Below are 14,394 nucleotides of genomic sequence, written 5' to 3'. Positions count from 1 at the left end.
TCAGTGTCCACTGCCTACACACCCCACAGGCTCACACTGGTCCCCTGGTCACTGCTCAGGGACAAGTGCGCTCCTGGCGTTGTGAGCCCAGAGACCAGAGATGCCGCTCAACACCCCACCATGCACAGGGCGGGCCCCACAACGGACAGCGATCTGGCCCTAAATGTGAGTACATCTGAGCTTGAGAAACCTGGGTCTGGACTAAAGCCTCAAATTTCTAGGCCTTTCTTTTCTATAGATTATATCCCAAGTGGCCGCTAGAGGTCAGACCAGCGCCACACACACATGCCCAAAAATAAACAAGGGAACCCACTGTGAGACAATGAAATCCCTCCACATGGCCCTGATCTGCCTTTCTAGCCTCCCCTCTGGTCTCCCCCTGTCCCCCAAGAGCCCGTGACTCATCCTGAGGCCCTGCCCTTCCCTGGCATCTCTCCGCCTGTCCTCAGTGGGGTTCTGTGATACGGCACACCTCTGCTCACGCCCGCAATGCTGCACCTGTCACCCCAGATCAAAACGCTCTGTCTACACCGTAGATGTTGAGAAATTAACATTTCGCAGGTGGATGCACGGAGGGGGATGTTTGGCATCTCAGAGGTACCCACAAATTACCCCTTCCCTCCTGTGTGTGTGTGTGTGTGTGTGTGTGTGTGTGTGTGTGTTTTAAGTAAAACTCTGTGCCCAATGTGGGGTTTGAACTCCCAACCTGGAGATCAAGAGTCGCATGCTCTACAGACTGAGCCAGCCAGGCGCCCCTTGATTCTGTGTTTTAGTAAGAGTGTGTTAGTGAAGATTTTTTTCCCCGACACTCATGCCCAGATCCCATTTTGGGGTGAAGGCAGCTGACGTATGGACTCATGAAGCCTCTGGTAAGGGCAGAGCAGACTGTCACATGCATCAAGCCACAGAAGCCCCTGGAGTCTCAAAGGCACACAGCATGCTTCCTGCCCTGTCTGGCCGGCTGGCCCTGCACCGAGAAGCTGCCAGTGGCCACGCAGACATTCTGCACGTGAGTCGTACCTACTGTCCTCAGCACCAGGGCTTGAAAAGGATTTTCTGTGAAAACAAAACCAACCACTTTGAGGACAGACAGAACTCCTTCAGAGAGACCTCTTCCTTCCGACACTCTGGGAGCCACACTTCCTCCGAGCAGACCAAGGGCGCCCTGCCCTTTGCCGTGGACCACTCATCCCAACACCCGAATCACATCTTCTCCAGCAGGTGCAGAGAACACAGAAAGGGGGGCGGGGGCAGGAATCAGAGAAAGTACCTGCCAGAGACCCGGCCGGCCGGGATCCCCCTCGGATGTCAAACGTGATCACATTTAAACATCACAGGTGACTTGGCCGTTTGCTCGAGCCCAGCAGCGTTTTGTTTTTAACCAGTAAAAGAGTAGCTGCCTCAATGCCCGGGCTGTGCCGTGAAGCGCTCTTTTGGACTCAGGGTCACCGAGGAAAAACACAAGAAAGAATTTTTTTTTTTTTTAAATGTCACATCTCGATGGTTCTGGGGACACATCTATTTGCGTGAGGAGCGACGGCAGGCATTTGAAAGGAGCCGTTTTAGAGTCTTCCTTTATCCCAGTGTCAGCGTTCTGGGGTTTCGATCCACTTTGGAAATGGCCCTGTGCCTCAGATATTTCTGGGTAGTCCATCTGCCGAGGTCTGTAAGGGGAGTGAGGCAGGACGTGGCTCACAGCCTACGGTCGCTCACTGGCTGCCGTAACCTGGGGCAGAGGACTCTCCAGCTGAGAAACCCAGGCTTTGGATCCAAAAAAGAGGAAGCGACTGGGGGCCCCTGGGAGGCTCTGTCAGTTGAGCGTCCGACTTCCGCTCAGGTCACGATCTCACGGTGTGTGGGTTCAAGCCCCGCGTCGGACTCTGTGCTGACACCTCAGAACCTAGAGCCTGCTTCCGATTCTGTGTGTGTGTCTCTCTCTGTCCCTTCCCCATTTGTGCTCTCTCTCTCTCTCTCTCTCTCTCTCTCAAAAATAAACGAAGTGACTGCAAAGAGTCACGAAACCCTGTGATGCACGCAGCACTGCTGGGGTTAGGGGGGTGGAGGCAGGGATACTTTTTGTCATCCCCCAGCACACGGGACGGCCCCACGGCAAAGGAGGGGGCTGGCTCCAAACACCGAGAGTGTCAAGGCTGAGAAGCCTGGGTGACTCACGTGCTCTCAGCGTCCTAGGAAATAGGAACCGTGATTATCTGCACTTGCCGGACAAGTAAGCTTGAGGCCTCGAAAGAAACGTGCCATGTACCTAAATGTCTGTGCAGACAGCCGACTAGCCTCGAGTCATTTTCGCTGCAAACCCTCTCACATCGGATGGGATGTCAATAAGTCCCTTCATTCACCGAAGGAAACCCAACCTTAAACAGGAGAAGCCTCCAGGTTTTGAAGATGCCGTAGAAATTTCCAGAAGGATGAGACAGCTGCACAGATGAACAAGGAGCATGGGCCCGGGGGGGCCCTCCTCAGGGGTGTGCCTCAATAATCTAACGGAGCTCGTTTGAGAAGTCAGATGGCAGCCCACGGGTGGGACGAAGGGTTTGGGCCACGTCGGGGAGCAAATGCTGAGGGTTTTTTTGTTTTTGTTTTTGTTTTAACTTTTCGCCGTTTGGGGTGACTATTCCTGAAAAGGCTTCTCCTGAATCTCCCTCTTTACCTGCCCACCCTCTGGGCGCCCGCTTCATCTTGTTCCCCAGGGAATGACCCCCAACACCAAGCCAATGAAAGGTCCTGACCTGGGCACGAAAACCACATTGTGCAGGTAATCCTCGAACGTCTTCCTGAAAGAGGACTCCTCCAGCTCCTTCAGGATCTGAGAGTCGGTCTTGGGACACGAGCAGCATTCGCCAGCGGACTCCTCATACTCACTCTGATTGTGCTTCTGGGAGCCCTCGGACTCGAACGGCGGGGACCAGGTCCGGGAAGGCAGCTTCAACCCTAGAGACGGGCAGAGCAGGTGGCCTGAGATCGCTCCCCGCCTGACCCCACAACACACACGCAGCCAAGGGGGGGTCTTCTCAGAGGGGCTGGGTACACGGGGCAGCCGTGCAGGTCCGTGCGTTCCAGAAACTGTGAGACACCATAATCCCATCAGGCTGGAGACCATAAGGTAACTAGGCATGACCCTGCCTCATGGGACTTACAATCTAGTGCATGTGGATGGAGGGCTCCACAGTAAACTAATAAATACGTATGTCATGAGTCAGCTGGCAGGGTAAAAGGACAGAGGATGCCTGGGGGTGCTGTTTTTCATGAGGTGGTCTCAGAGAAAGCGACCGCTGAGCAGTTCCAAACTAAGTAAAGGAGTGAGCTATGCACATACCTTGGTGCAAGCAGTTCAGAAGGTGCAAAAAGCAAGTGCAAAGGCCCCGTGGTAGGAATTTCCTTGGCATGCCGAAAGACAGCCCCCCCCACCTGCTTGCATTGTCTCTCTCTCTCTCTCAAAAATAAATAAAAGCATTTTTAAAAAATTAAAAAAAAATAAGCACAGAAAAAGGAATCAGAAAAAAAAAAAGAGAGAGAGAGAACACCAACTGCTGGAAGGTAGTGTCCTAAAAACACAAAGTTGCTTTTTTTTTAAATTTTTTTGGAAATTTATTTATTTTTGAGAGAGAGAGGGAGAGAGAGAGAGAGAGCGAGCATGAGCAGGCAAGGGGCCAAAAGAGAGGGAGACACAGAATCCGAAGCAGGTTCCAGGCTCTGAGCTGTCAGCACCGCGCCCGACGCAGGGCTCGAACCCACAGACCGCGAGATCACGACTGGGACTGAAGTTGCATCCTTAACCTACTAAGTCACCCAGGCACCCCCAAAGTTGCTAAGTGCCACACTGGCTGTGTCTTGACCCGAGTCCGGTCCCAGGGGTGCCTGCCATCCATCGGGTGGGCACAGCCACACTTCTGATGCAACCAGGCACATAAAAGCTACTTTCTCCAGGCACAATCCACGAAGGGCCCTGGGATTCACCTATCCTGCAGCCAGCCCTGGTGCCTGCAGCCTCCCAGGAGCTCCTGAGCATTTTTCTTCTCCCCCTGAATGCGTCCTGGAGACAATGGGCTCGAAGTACCTTCCCGTGAATGGTGAGTATCCATTCGGAAGCCCAAGTATTTATACAGCTGTGAAAGCCTACAAGGGACTCTTAAAAATACTTGGGACGTGTATTAATAGACACGGACTGACCTGGCTGGGTTAACCATTAAAGGGACTGGTAATGGCATTATAAATGGAAGAAAAAGGTAGGATTTCCTGAGTGAGGGAGGCTGCTGAGAATTTTCTGGAGAGGAAAGGACCTTTCATGAGGTCAGACACAGCTCCTCACCCCCCGTTACCCTTTCTGGCACCCACGGCAGGGCACTTAGTGCCGCGTGGTTTTTCTCTGACTACGCAGTAAAAGTCTGGGTGACGGGGCACCTAGGGACAGTCCCGTCCACAGAGACGGGAGGCAGATGGTGGGAGCCAGGGCCTGGGGGAGTCAGTGTTTCATGGGGACAGAGTTTGGGGAGATGAGAAAGTTCTAGAGCTGGATGGTCACGATGGTCACCCAACAGTGCGAATGGGCTTTAATGCCACAGACCTGGACACTTAGAAAAGGCTAAGATGGTCCATTTTATGTTATATATACTTTACCATAATTTTTTAAAATGCAGTTGAGGGCGCCTGGGTGGCTCAGTCGGTTAAGCATCTGACTTCGGCTCAGGTCATGATCTTACAGTTCGTGGGTTCTACCCCCGCGCTGGGTAGAGCTCGAGCCTCACTTCAGGCGAGTCCCACTTCTCTCTCTCCGCCCCTTGCTCACTTGCGCCCTCCCCTCCCCGCCCCCCAATAAAAATGCAGTTGATAACACTGCAGTGTATAACTGAAATATGCTAGGGGAACAGAACTTAAATGTTCTCAGACACACAGACAAAAAAGATAAAGACAGGAGGTAATGGATGTATTAACTAACTACCTGGGAAAAATCCCTTTACAGCATGTATGTATATCAAAATCATCCCAATGGACACTTTCACTACCTTCTGATTTTGCCTTTAAATATCTTACAACTCAAACATACCTCAATAAAGCCGAGTGGGAGGGAAAAACATAGCTGATACTAATAGGAAACCAGTTCTGGTCGCGGGAAGCAAGCTCACTTATTGTGTGTATTTTTTTAATTGTGGTAAAATACACATAACATAAAACTTACCATCTTAGTCATTTTTAAAAACGTACAGCTCAGGGGCATTAAGCACATTCACACTGTCATGCTCCCACCCCCACCATCCATCGCCAGAACCTTCCATCTTCCCCAAACTGAAACTCTGTCCCCATGAAACAGGGATTTCCCCGTCCCCTCCCCCACCCCTGGGGCCCACCATCTACTCTCTGTCTCCATGGATGGGACTCCTCTAGGGACCTCCAATGAGTGGAATCATACAAAATCTGCTCCTTAGTAAGTTTATTTTTAATTACATAAACTTTGTGATCATTACAAATTAAGCCATTTTTTTTAATGTTTATTTATTTTTGAGACAGAGAGAGAAAGAAACAGAGCACGAGTGGGGGAGGGGCAGAGAGAGAGGGAGACACAGAATCCGAAGCAGGCTCCGGGCTCCGAGCCGTCAGCACAGAGCCCGACACGGGGCTTGAACCCGTGAACCGTGAGATCACGACCTGGGCCGAAGTCCACGCTTAACTGGCTGAGCCACCCAGGCCCCCCAAGCCGTGTTTAAATAGCCACATTGTAATGACAGATTTAGACTTCCAGAATAAAAGTGGTTACCCTTTAAAAAAAAAAAAAAAAAGAAAGAAAGAAACAGCAAAGAAAGTATCAGGGGCCACTGCCGGTGGTTGTTCAAGCTGGTGGTTTCGGTTACTCGAATGCAGGGCCAAGAGCTCACAGCTAAGCCGAGGAATGTGCTTGCTCTTGAGTTATATAAAGCATCGAAGGAGATAAATCACGTTTGCAACCCTCAGCTCAGGCGGGGAATGAGGTCACAGGCATACATATAGCACATGATCTTAGAGCTGGGACAGCTCCCGGAGATCATCTGGCCTCCTGCCCCTTCTCCCAAAAAGGAGGCAGCCAGAAGCAAGCTCAGTGACTTGCCCAAAGCCCTACAGCCGGAGCGAGAGGTCCAGCCAAGAGCAGCCCGTGGGCTCAGGGCCTCAGCCAGGCCTCACCAGCCGTCCCTGAGCCTCTGCCCCCGAGGTCAATCACTGAGGAAATCACTAACTTAAAACAATCTAGAGAAAAATAAATACAGACAAACATAGAAACAAACTGACAAAAAAAAAAAAAACTAATGGGGGAAAATGACATCTGTTTCTCCAGTATAATGGGTTTTTTTGCTTTGTTTTGTTTTTAAATCCAATTTTAATTAAAATTCTAAGCTAATTTGGGGCGCCTGGGTGGCTCAGTCAGTTAAGCATCCAACTTCTGCTCAGGTCATGATCTCGTGGTTCATGGGTTCAAGCCCCACATTGGGCTCTGTGCTGACAGCTTAGAGCCTGGATCTTGCTTAGGATTCTGTGTCTCCCTCTCTCTCTGCCCCCAACCCACTCACACTCTGTCTCTGTCTCTCTCAAAAATAAATAAACATTAAAAAAAAATTTGCAAAAGTAAAATGTTAAAGGGGCGCCTGCGTAGTTCAGTCAGTTAAGCATCTGGCTTCGGCTCAGGTCATGATCTCTCAGTCTGTGGGTTCGAGCCCTGTGTCAGGCTCTGTGCTGACAGCTCAGAGGCCGGATCCTGCTTAGGATTCTGTGTCTCCCTCTCTCTCTGCCCTTCCCCTGTGCACGCTCTGTCTCTTCTCTCTCTCTCTCTCTCTCTCTCTCTCTCAAAAATAAGTAAAAACATTAAAAAAAATTTTTTTTTAATTTTAAACTAATTTATACCAACTAGTTTGAAGCACAAATAATTTCCTATTTGGAAATTCATTTGGATGAAGCCTATTAAGTAAACAAGATTATAGACTGAGGGGGGAAATCATCACTAGTATAAATTTTTAATGGAAAGCACAGAAGAGAACTGATTGTCACTCCTTGCTGTCTCCAGTCCTTAAAACGTAAGGGTCTAAATTTAGGGGCTAGAACTCTTCCCTGACTTTGTCAAGAGCCTCTCCATTCCTAGCTCAGCGCAAAAACCCAGCAGGTTGACACAGCCGCATCCCCACAGGGAAAAGGGGGAGGAGGAGAAAATTGCAGAAGGAAATGGTGGCAAGGGATAAGAGCTATCTGGTTTTGACGTGAGTCTCCAGGGTGTCGTCAGGTTGAGAAACGTGTGTGCACGTTCTTGTAGGAGAGGCTGTGGAGTGTGTGAGCGTGCACACACACCCACACGTACCCTGGGAGAACCAGGATGTGGGGAGATGTTTCCCTCGAAGCGGGACAAAGCACATCGTCTGCTCCCACACACCCCGCCCGCACTCACCTTTGAGGCAATAATCCAACTCATACAGCTCACTGTCCTCCGCCTGCCTCTCCCAGAACACCAGGTAGTGCGTGATGTTGCCATTGGGGTCCGAGGGAGGCTTCCACTTCAGAATGATCTGAGAGGAGGAATTCGAAACCGAGATAGGATCCAGGGGGACGGAAGGGTCTGCAAAGGAGAAAGGAGACAGGTCCACCGTGAGCAGGAGGCGACTGGCTGTCGGGCGGGCGCGAGGAGGACACACGTGTTGGAGAAGTCACGCGGATTTTCGCCGCAGTGATGACTGAACCTCAGAGGACGCTGCAGGCCTGTCGACGTTCACCGGCAGGCACACTTGTCCACTCACACCACACATCACATGGCCATTCATTCATTTACGCAACAGGCATTTACGGGGCTCCAGCCGGGCTCCAAGCTCTGTCCTGGGCACTGGGAAGACGCTGGGGAAAAGGAAGATAGCGGGAAGAGACAAATAAACTCACGTTTTTCTGGTTAACGTGCGCCCCAAATGGAACCCAGCCGTGGGGCAACCGTCAGCTCTTGGATCCCAGTCGTCCTCATCACTGGAGTGGCGGCTCATCTAAGAGTCCCCCAAAATGCACTACCTTTGGGCCCCACAAAACCTACCCCTCAACAATGCAGGTGGCTGATCCCTCAGTGGGGGGTTGGGGGGGACTCAAGGCAGAGGAAGCTAGAAGTTTCCAGAAACTGTTAAGTCACTTGGTATCATTGGAGGACACAAGATGAGGGGCACCAGCCAAAAAGGCCGGGGCTGGCTCATGAAATTTGGGCTGTGTCCCCTGGGACAGGGCTTCTCACCCCCAGTACTATGGACATTTGGGGCCACATAATTCTCTGTTGTTGCTGTGCAGGATGTAGGGAAAGCATCGCTGGCCTCCACCCACAGCCCCACGTCCACCGTCACGACAACCAAAACTGTCTCCAGGCATCACCAAGCATCCCCGGGCGGCGATGGGTGGGTGGAGCGAATCACCCCAGGCTGAGAACCCCCACAACAGGAGAAGGACTTGGGCTTTACAAAAATACAACTAAATCGCTAGGAAATACTCCAGCCCGCCCCAACTACCCCCCACCCCCCCCCGGAATGGAAGGGGAAGGGACACAGCGATGAAGTAAAAACGGCAAAACACTGTAATTGTCGAAGCTGGGAAATGAATGGTTCATGGGGCTCATTTTTCTTCTACTTTGGTGAATATTTGAAAGTTTTCCATAACGGGAAGAATGTGTATACATATATATACACCCTTCAAGTGACTTGTTGCTATTGTCTTGTCTTTTGAAATTATAAAGCCCAGCACCCGGCTCTTTTAAGAAGCCAATAAACACAGGGCGCCTGGGTGGCTCAGTCGGTTGAGCATCCGACTCTTGGTTTCAGCTCAGGTCATGATCTCACAGGTGGTGAGTTCGAGCTCCGCATCAGACTCTTGGCCGTCAGCACAGATCACCTGTCCTCTCTCTCTCTCTGCCCCTCTCCCGCTCATTCTCTCTCTCTCTCTCTCAAAAATATGTGAATATCTAATAAATAAATTAATTAAATTTTTTAAAAAAGAAGCCAATGGCCACAGAAAAGAGCACTTCTTCCATCACCGTGTCAACCTGTTAAAGGCAAGATTTCCAACTCATATGACGAACACTTACTGGTGGCATCGGTCTGGACATAGATGATGTCACTCTTGGCCCCATACGTGCGGCGCTCATCAGAAAAGGTGACCAAGGTCTTGACAAAGACAGCATACTGGGTCCAGGGCTTGAGACCCCGCATCAGCCACCCTGGGTGGTTCTGCGACTTGGGGTCATTGGACCTCAGAGGCGGGTCAATGTCCACCACCGTCCAGCTGTTGGAGCCACACGCGTCCTGCCCGTCGAACTCGGTCACATTCTGATAAGGGCTTCCAAGACAAAGCAGGACAAGACGGTTATCATTTCTTGACTATCGCTCTGAGCACGGAGAGATGCGGCGGGAACAGTGACATCCTATAAGGTTGCGTCCTGTTCATCAACAATCTTATGCCACAAGGAAAAATGACTCAGGTCCCAAAGAGAAGGGACCGCTTACTTCCCTTATAGCTCATTTTCCAATTAACACTTGATGGCTTATTGATAAGACTGTAAGAGAGACTACTTCTCGGCACACATTTTGACACATGATAAATCTTCAGAGACGGAATAATGATTAATATGAACACGATCACCACTTCCATTATCTCCCTTTAAAATTTCAGGACAGTCAGGGGCACACCTGGCTGGCTCCCCTCGGTCAGTGGAGAAAGAAACTCTTGATCTCAGGGTTGTAAGTTCAAAGCCCACATTGGCTATGGAGATTACTTAAAAATAAAATCTTTAGGGGCACCTGGATGGCTCAGTCGGTTAAGCATCTGATCTGAGCCGTCAGGTCATGATCTCATGGTACGTGAGTTCATAGGACTCCACACGGGCAAAGTGCAGCCTGCTTGGGATTCTCTTTCTCTCCCTTTCTCTGCCCCTTCCCCATGTTCTTTCTCTCTCCCTCCCTCAAAAATAAATGAGTAAACTTTAAAAGAAAATAACATCTTAAAAAAATTTTTTTCTTTTCAGCACAGTCGTATACAGTGGACCCTTGAACAATACAGGCTAAACTGCATGGACCCACCTACATGCAGATTCTTTACAGCACAGGACTATAAATGCATTTTCTCTTCCTTATGATTTTCCTAATAGCATTTTCTTTTCTCTAGCTTACTTTATCATGAAAATACAGTCTATAATACATATACAAAATACGTGTTAATTGACAGTTTACGTTATCGGTAAGCCTACTATCTGGTCAATAGGAGGCTCTTACTAGTAGCTAAGTGTTTGGGGAGTCAAAAGGTATACATGGATTTTTGACTACATGGGTGGCAGGGAGGTCAGCACCCCTCACCCCTGCATTGTTCAAGGGTCAACTATGCTTAAAATGACCAGGTGTTGTTTAATGGGGATAGAGTTTCAGTTTGGGAAGACAAGAAATTTCTAGACAGTTGCATAATACTGTGAATGGATTTAATGCCCCTGAGCTGTATGTACACTTAGACATAATTAAGCGGTCCATCTTATATTATGTATGCTTTACCACAATTCTTTAAATGTTGGGGAAAATGCCAAATAGATTTAAAAAATAAATTTTTAAACGCCCATGGAGTAGACTGAGCAAATTCTGTTAAGGATGTATCTTGGTGAGATGTACGTCTATGCGGCCAAATGGAATATTGCTGTAGGAAACTGGCCAATCTGGACCTTCAAATGAACCCTGTTTCAATTCCTGGTTTTGACAGATGGAGATGTTAGCAACTTCACACGCCATCAACTTGTGAGATGGTCTAAAGGAACCTATGATGGTTATTCCAGAAGGAGGAGAGAGATCGAGGAATCTCAGAGGGGAACATCTGAACACACACACCACCTGCACACCTCTTAACCTTTCAACTTACGCCTCTTTGTAGAAGAGCATGAAGCCCAGGAGGTCTCGGAAGTCAGGGGGCCAGTACGGCTCCCATTTCAGCAAGATCTTGTCGTAAGATGTCCGAATGTAAGAAAATTTAAGTAGTTCATTTTCACCTAGGAAAGTTTAAAAACAACAGCAATATCAGTACTAAAAACTTGTTTCAGCCCAAAGCAGGTAATCCTACATTTCCAAGAGCGTCCATGAGGAAGGAGATGTCAACCCGCTGTTCCCTTGATGGGTCTCATTCCCATGTGTCTTCTCCCAGGGTTTAGAGGCAAGAACTGGTCGTGCAAGGTGGCCCCTACTATCCCTACCACAAGCCAGCGACTTGGCCAGATGCTTAACTGAGTAACAGCATCAGCACCAAACTAAGGACAACTGGCCAATAGTTACTGGGAAAAGTGATTTTCAAGAGTAACATCTGTCCTGACGCAATTCTGTCACACATGTGGCCCTGCAAGCCTTCCGTGTCCGAAGACATAACTCCAGGGCAAATGCACACATGCCACATAAGTCTAGAGAGCATGCAGATCTTGGAGAGACCGGGCCTTGGAAAGACTAATTCCCTCTGCCTGCGACACAAGCCCTCCCGTAACCTCCACCCCAACCTTGCTCTCCTCACCCCACCCTGGATTCCCACATTCTGCCACAAGGAACCAACTGCATAGGTGGATATTAGTGGAAACCTTGGCACTTCAACGCTCAGACATTCCTTCAAGAAAGAACCTGTCGGAGGAGAGTAGTCACCTAACACTCTCCAGCTATAACAACTGCAGGGTCTGCTAGAGCATTTGAGCCGAGGCCATATATAAGGAGGTATCATTCATTCATTCATTCATTCATTCAATGCCTATGTGGCATCTTCCAGTATCAGGCACTGTACCTCTGTAGTCAAGAGATAAGATATACCTGTCCTCACAAAGCCTATAACACACAGAGTTGTTCTAGCTCACTGGGGGGCAGTGGCACACCCCCTGGAGGCCACTGCCATGTTGAAGGGGGAGGCAAGCCATGCTATCTGGCCCACGGGCTGGAAGGACAAGGGCATCACCACTCACAAGACGCCTGGTCCCCATTGGTCTTCAGGGCAATGTCGTTCCGCTCCTGGCGCCCCTTGGTTCCTGAAACCTCCTCCATCTTGTGAATTTCCGACAAGCAGAGTTTGGGATTATAGTGGAAGAAGAGTTTCCCCTGAGTGATGGTGAGGTTGTGTTTGCTCCAGTCCCATAGCTGCCTCAGGTTCTGGTTGTCCAAGGCATAGAAAGAGTAGTTCCTATGGAAACACACACAAACCCAGTCATACATGGGTTTGTCACCTCCAACCGCCAAGGCTGGGGGGCCATGGCTGGAGCTGATCGTGTTCGGTGCTACGTCCCCAGTCCTTAGCACTTGCCTGGCACGTGCCTGTTAAGTGTTAAATGAAGGGTGGGAGGAACAGGGGAAGGTGAGGAAGTCTCCATGGCCAGGAAGGTGTCTGTGCTCAGTCGTGTGGGGGAGGAGGGTAAGCGATGGGCTGAGATACGGTTTTGCAGAGGGGAAGAAAGGAAGACACAGCGGCACCTGAGGTGGACCCAGGGAAGAGAAAAATAGCCTCTCTGGCCAACAGGTGACAGGCCACAAGACTACAGTGGGCCCAACCCTCTAGCACACGGCATTCCAGAACACAACCAAGAACACTTAACCTTCCTCAGCAAAGGAAGGTTCTAGAACAGTTCACTAACTGGGTTAGATCTGTGTCTTAGAAGATCAGTGGGCCACCAGCACATGACAGATGGGAAAAGGGAAGCATCTGGACCTGTGCTGTCAAGACAGAAGTCACTAGTCACATCTGGCTACTGAGCATCTGAAACGTGGCCATTCTGACTGTACCAGAAGCAAAAAACACAAACTTTGAAGACTTCACATGCAAATTAAGGATGTAAAAAATCTTGTTTATCATTGTCCTGTATTGAGTCCACGTCAAAATAACATTTCAGATGGAATGCGTTAAGTAAAATGCACTACTGGGGCTCCTGGGTGGCTCAGTCAGTTGGGCGTCCAACTTCAGCTCAGGTCATGATCTCACAGTTCGTGGGTTCAAACCCTGTGTCGGGCTCTGTGCTGACAGCTCAGAGCCTGAAGCCTGCTTCTGATTCCGTGCCTCCCTCTCTCTCTGTCCCTTGCCCACTCACATACTCTCTCCCTCTCTCTCTCAAAAATAAATAAACATTAAAAAAAAAAAAAGTAAAATGCACTACTAAAATTCACTTCACCTCTCTCTTTTAAAGTTTTCACACAGTGGCTACTAGAACATTTAAAGCCACGCATGTGACTTGTATCATATATCTGCTGGACAGCACTGGTCTCATGCTAGGATGCCCAGCTAGGAAGTCATTGGTACAATCCAAATGAAAGGTCTGAGCCTCAGCAAAAAGGCAGTTTTATGGCAGAAAAACCAGAGTGAGCTGGTAAGTGATTCAAGAAGGTAGTCTAAACAGTTCGGTGATGGGGCGCCTGGGTGGCTCAGTCGGTTGAGAGACCGACTTCGGCTCAGGTCACGATCTCATGGTTTGTGAGTTCGAGCCCTGCGTCGGGCTCTGTGCTGACAGCTCAGAGCCTGGAGCCTGCTTCTGATACTGTGTCTCCCTCTCTCTCTGCCCCTCCCTCACTCATGCTCTGTCTCTCCCTGTCTCAGAAATAAATAAACATTAAAAAAAAATTTTTTTTTTAAATAAAATAAACAGTTCAGTGAGTTGGCTTCTCAAAAAGCCATCCACAGCCCCCTTTTCCTGGCATTCACTTATCCAGCCTCCCTCGCAACTGACAATAGCCAGGTGACCCAAGGAGACAAAAGCAGGAATCAGTGTTGGGGGCGAGAGTGTGGGAGGTTCCAGGCAGGTTGTTTTAAGGAGACAGTCAGTTGGCCTGGGCCTTTGTCCTTCCCCCTTTCCTCGTCAGTTCCACAGCCATGAGGCTGGGGGTGAGGCAGCCATCTTGTGACCATGAGGGGCACAAAGATGGACAGAACCTTCCTGTTGGACAGGACGGCACTCGTTGGACAGCCTTCCTCAAACTTCTCGCTCATCAGTCCATCTCCACCTGCATGAAACACAGCTAGTCTAGCTTTCTGTTATTTTACTGACCTAAATAGAGTCAGCAGACCTGGAGGGGGGTGGATCTGAGAAATGAGAAAATGACAGCTGGGGCAAGGAGAGGAGTTCCATTTTGTACATGTTGCGTTTGAGGTTTCTGGGGGTCAGCCAGCTAGAGGCGGGCTTGAGGGTAAGCCAGGGCTGGGGGTCTCAGCACAAGCAGAAGATTGCTAGAGAGACGGCCAAGGCTGGGAGCCCAGAACACCAACTCCCAAAGGCAGGCGGAGAAAGGGAGGGAGATAAGGAAGCAGGCAGCGTATCCCCAAGTAGTAGAATCCTATGGGCCACCGATGAGAATTTCAGCAAGGAAGGAGCAGGTGCAGCCAATGTCAGAGGGGACCAAGAAGTGAGAAGGCACA

At 49.7% G+C, this 14,394-nt stretch overlaps 1 protein-coding gene across 4 annotated transcripts in view; it reads right to left on the bottom strand.

Annotated features, from left to right (window-relative positions):
* The window catches only part of INSR (insulin receptor), a 114,919-nt gene that overhangs the window by 26,080 nt on the left and 74,445 nt on the right, over positions 1-14,394 (bottom strand). For 3 of the 4 annotated variants that reach the window (XM_042928281.1, XM_042928282.1, XM_042928283.1), the window contains exons 5-9: positions 11,963-12,177; positions 10,891-11,017; positions 9,080-9,330; positions 7,421-7,588; positions 2,748-2,949 (exon numbers count right to left, since the gene is read on the bottom strand). In XM_042928281.1, coding sequence (XP_042784215.1) covers positions 2,748-2,949; positions 7,421-7,588; positions 9,080-9,330; positions 10,891-11,017; positions 11,963-12,177 — 963 coding nt within the window. Of the gene's footprint in view, positions 1-1,020; positions 1,057-2,747; positions 2,950-7,420; positions 7,589-9,079; positions 9,331-10,890; positions 11,018-11,962; positions 12,178-14,394 lie in introns of all 4 variants that reach the window. The other variant, XM_042928284.1, reaches the window with a different exon arrangement.

Source organism: Panthera leo, chromosome A2 (assembly GCF_018350215.1).
Source record: "Panthera leo isolate Ple1 chromosome A2, P.leo_Ple1_pat1.1, whole genome shotgun sequence".
In the NCBI taxonomy this organism is placed as follows: Eukaryota; Metazoa; Chordata; class Mammalia; order Carnivora; family Felidae; genus Panthera; species Panthera leo.
The sequence above is the reverse complement of the archived record's forward strand: the minus strand, read 5'-3'. Positions and strand labels throughout refer to the sequence as shown.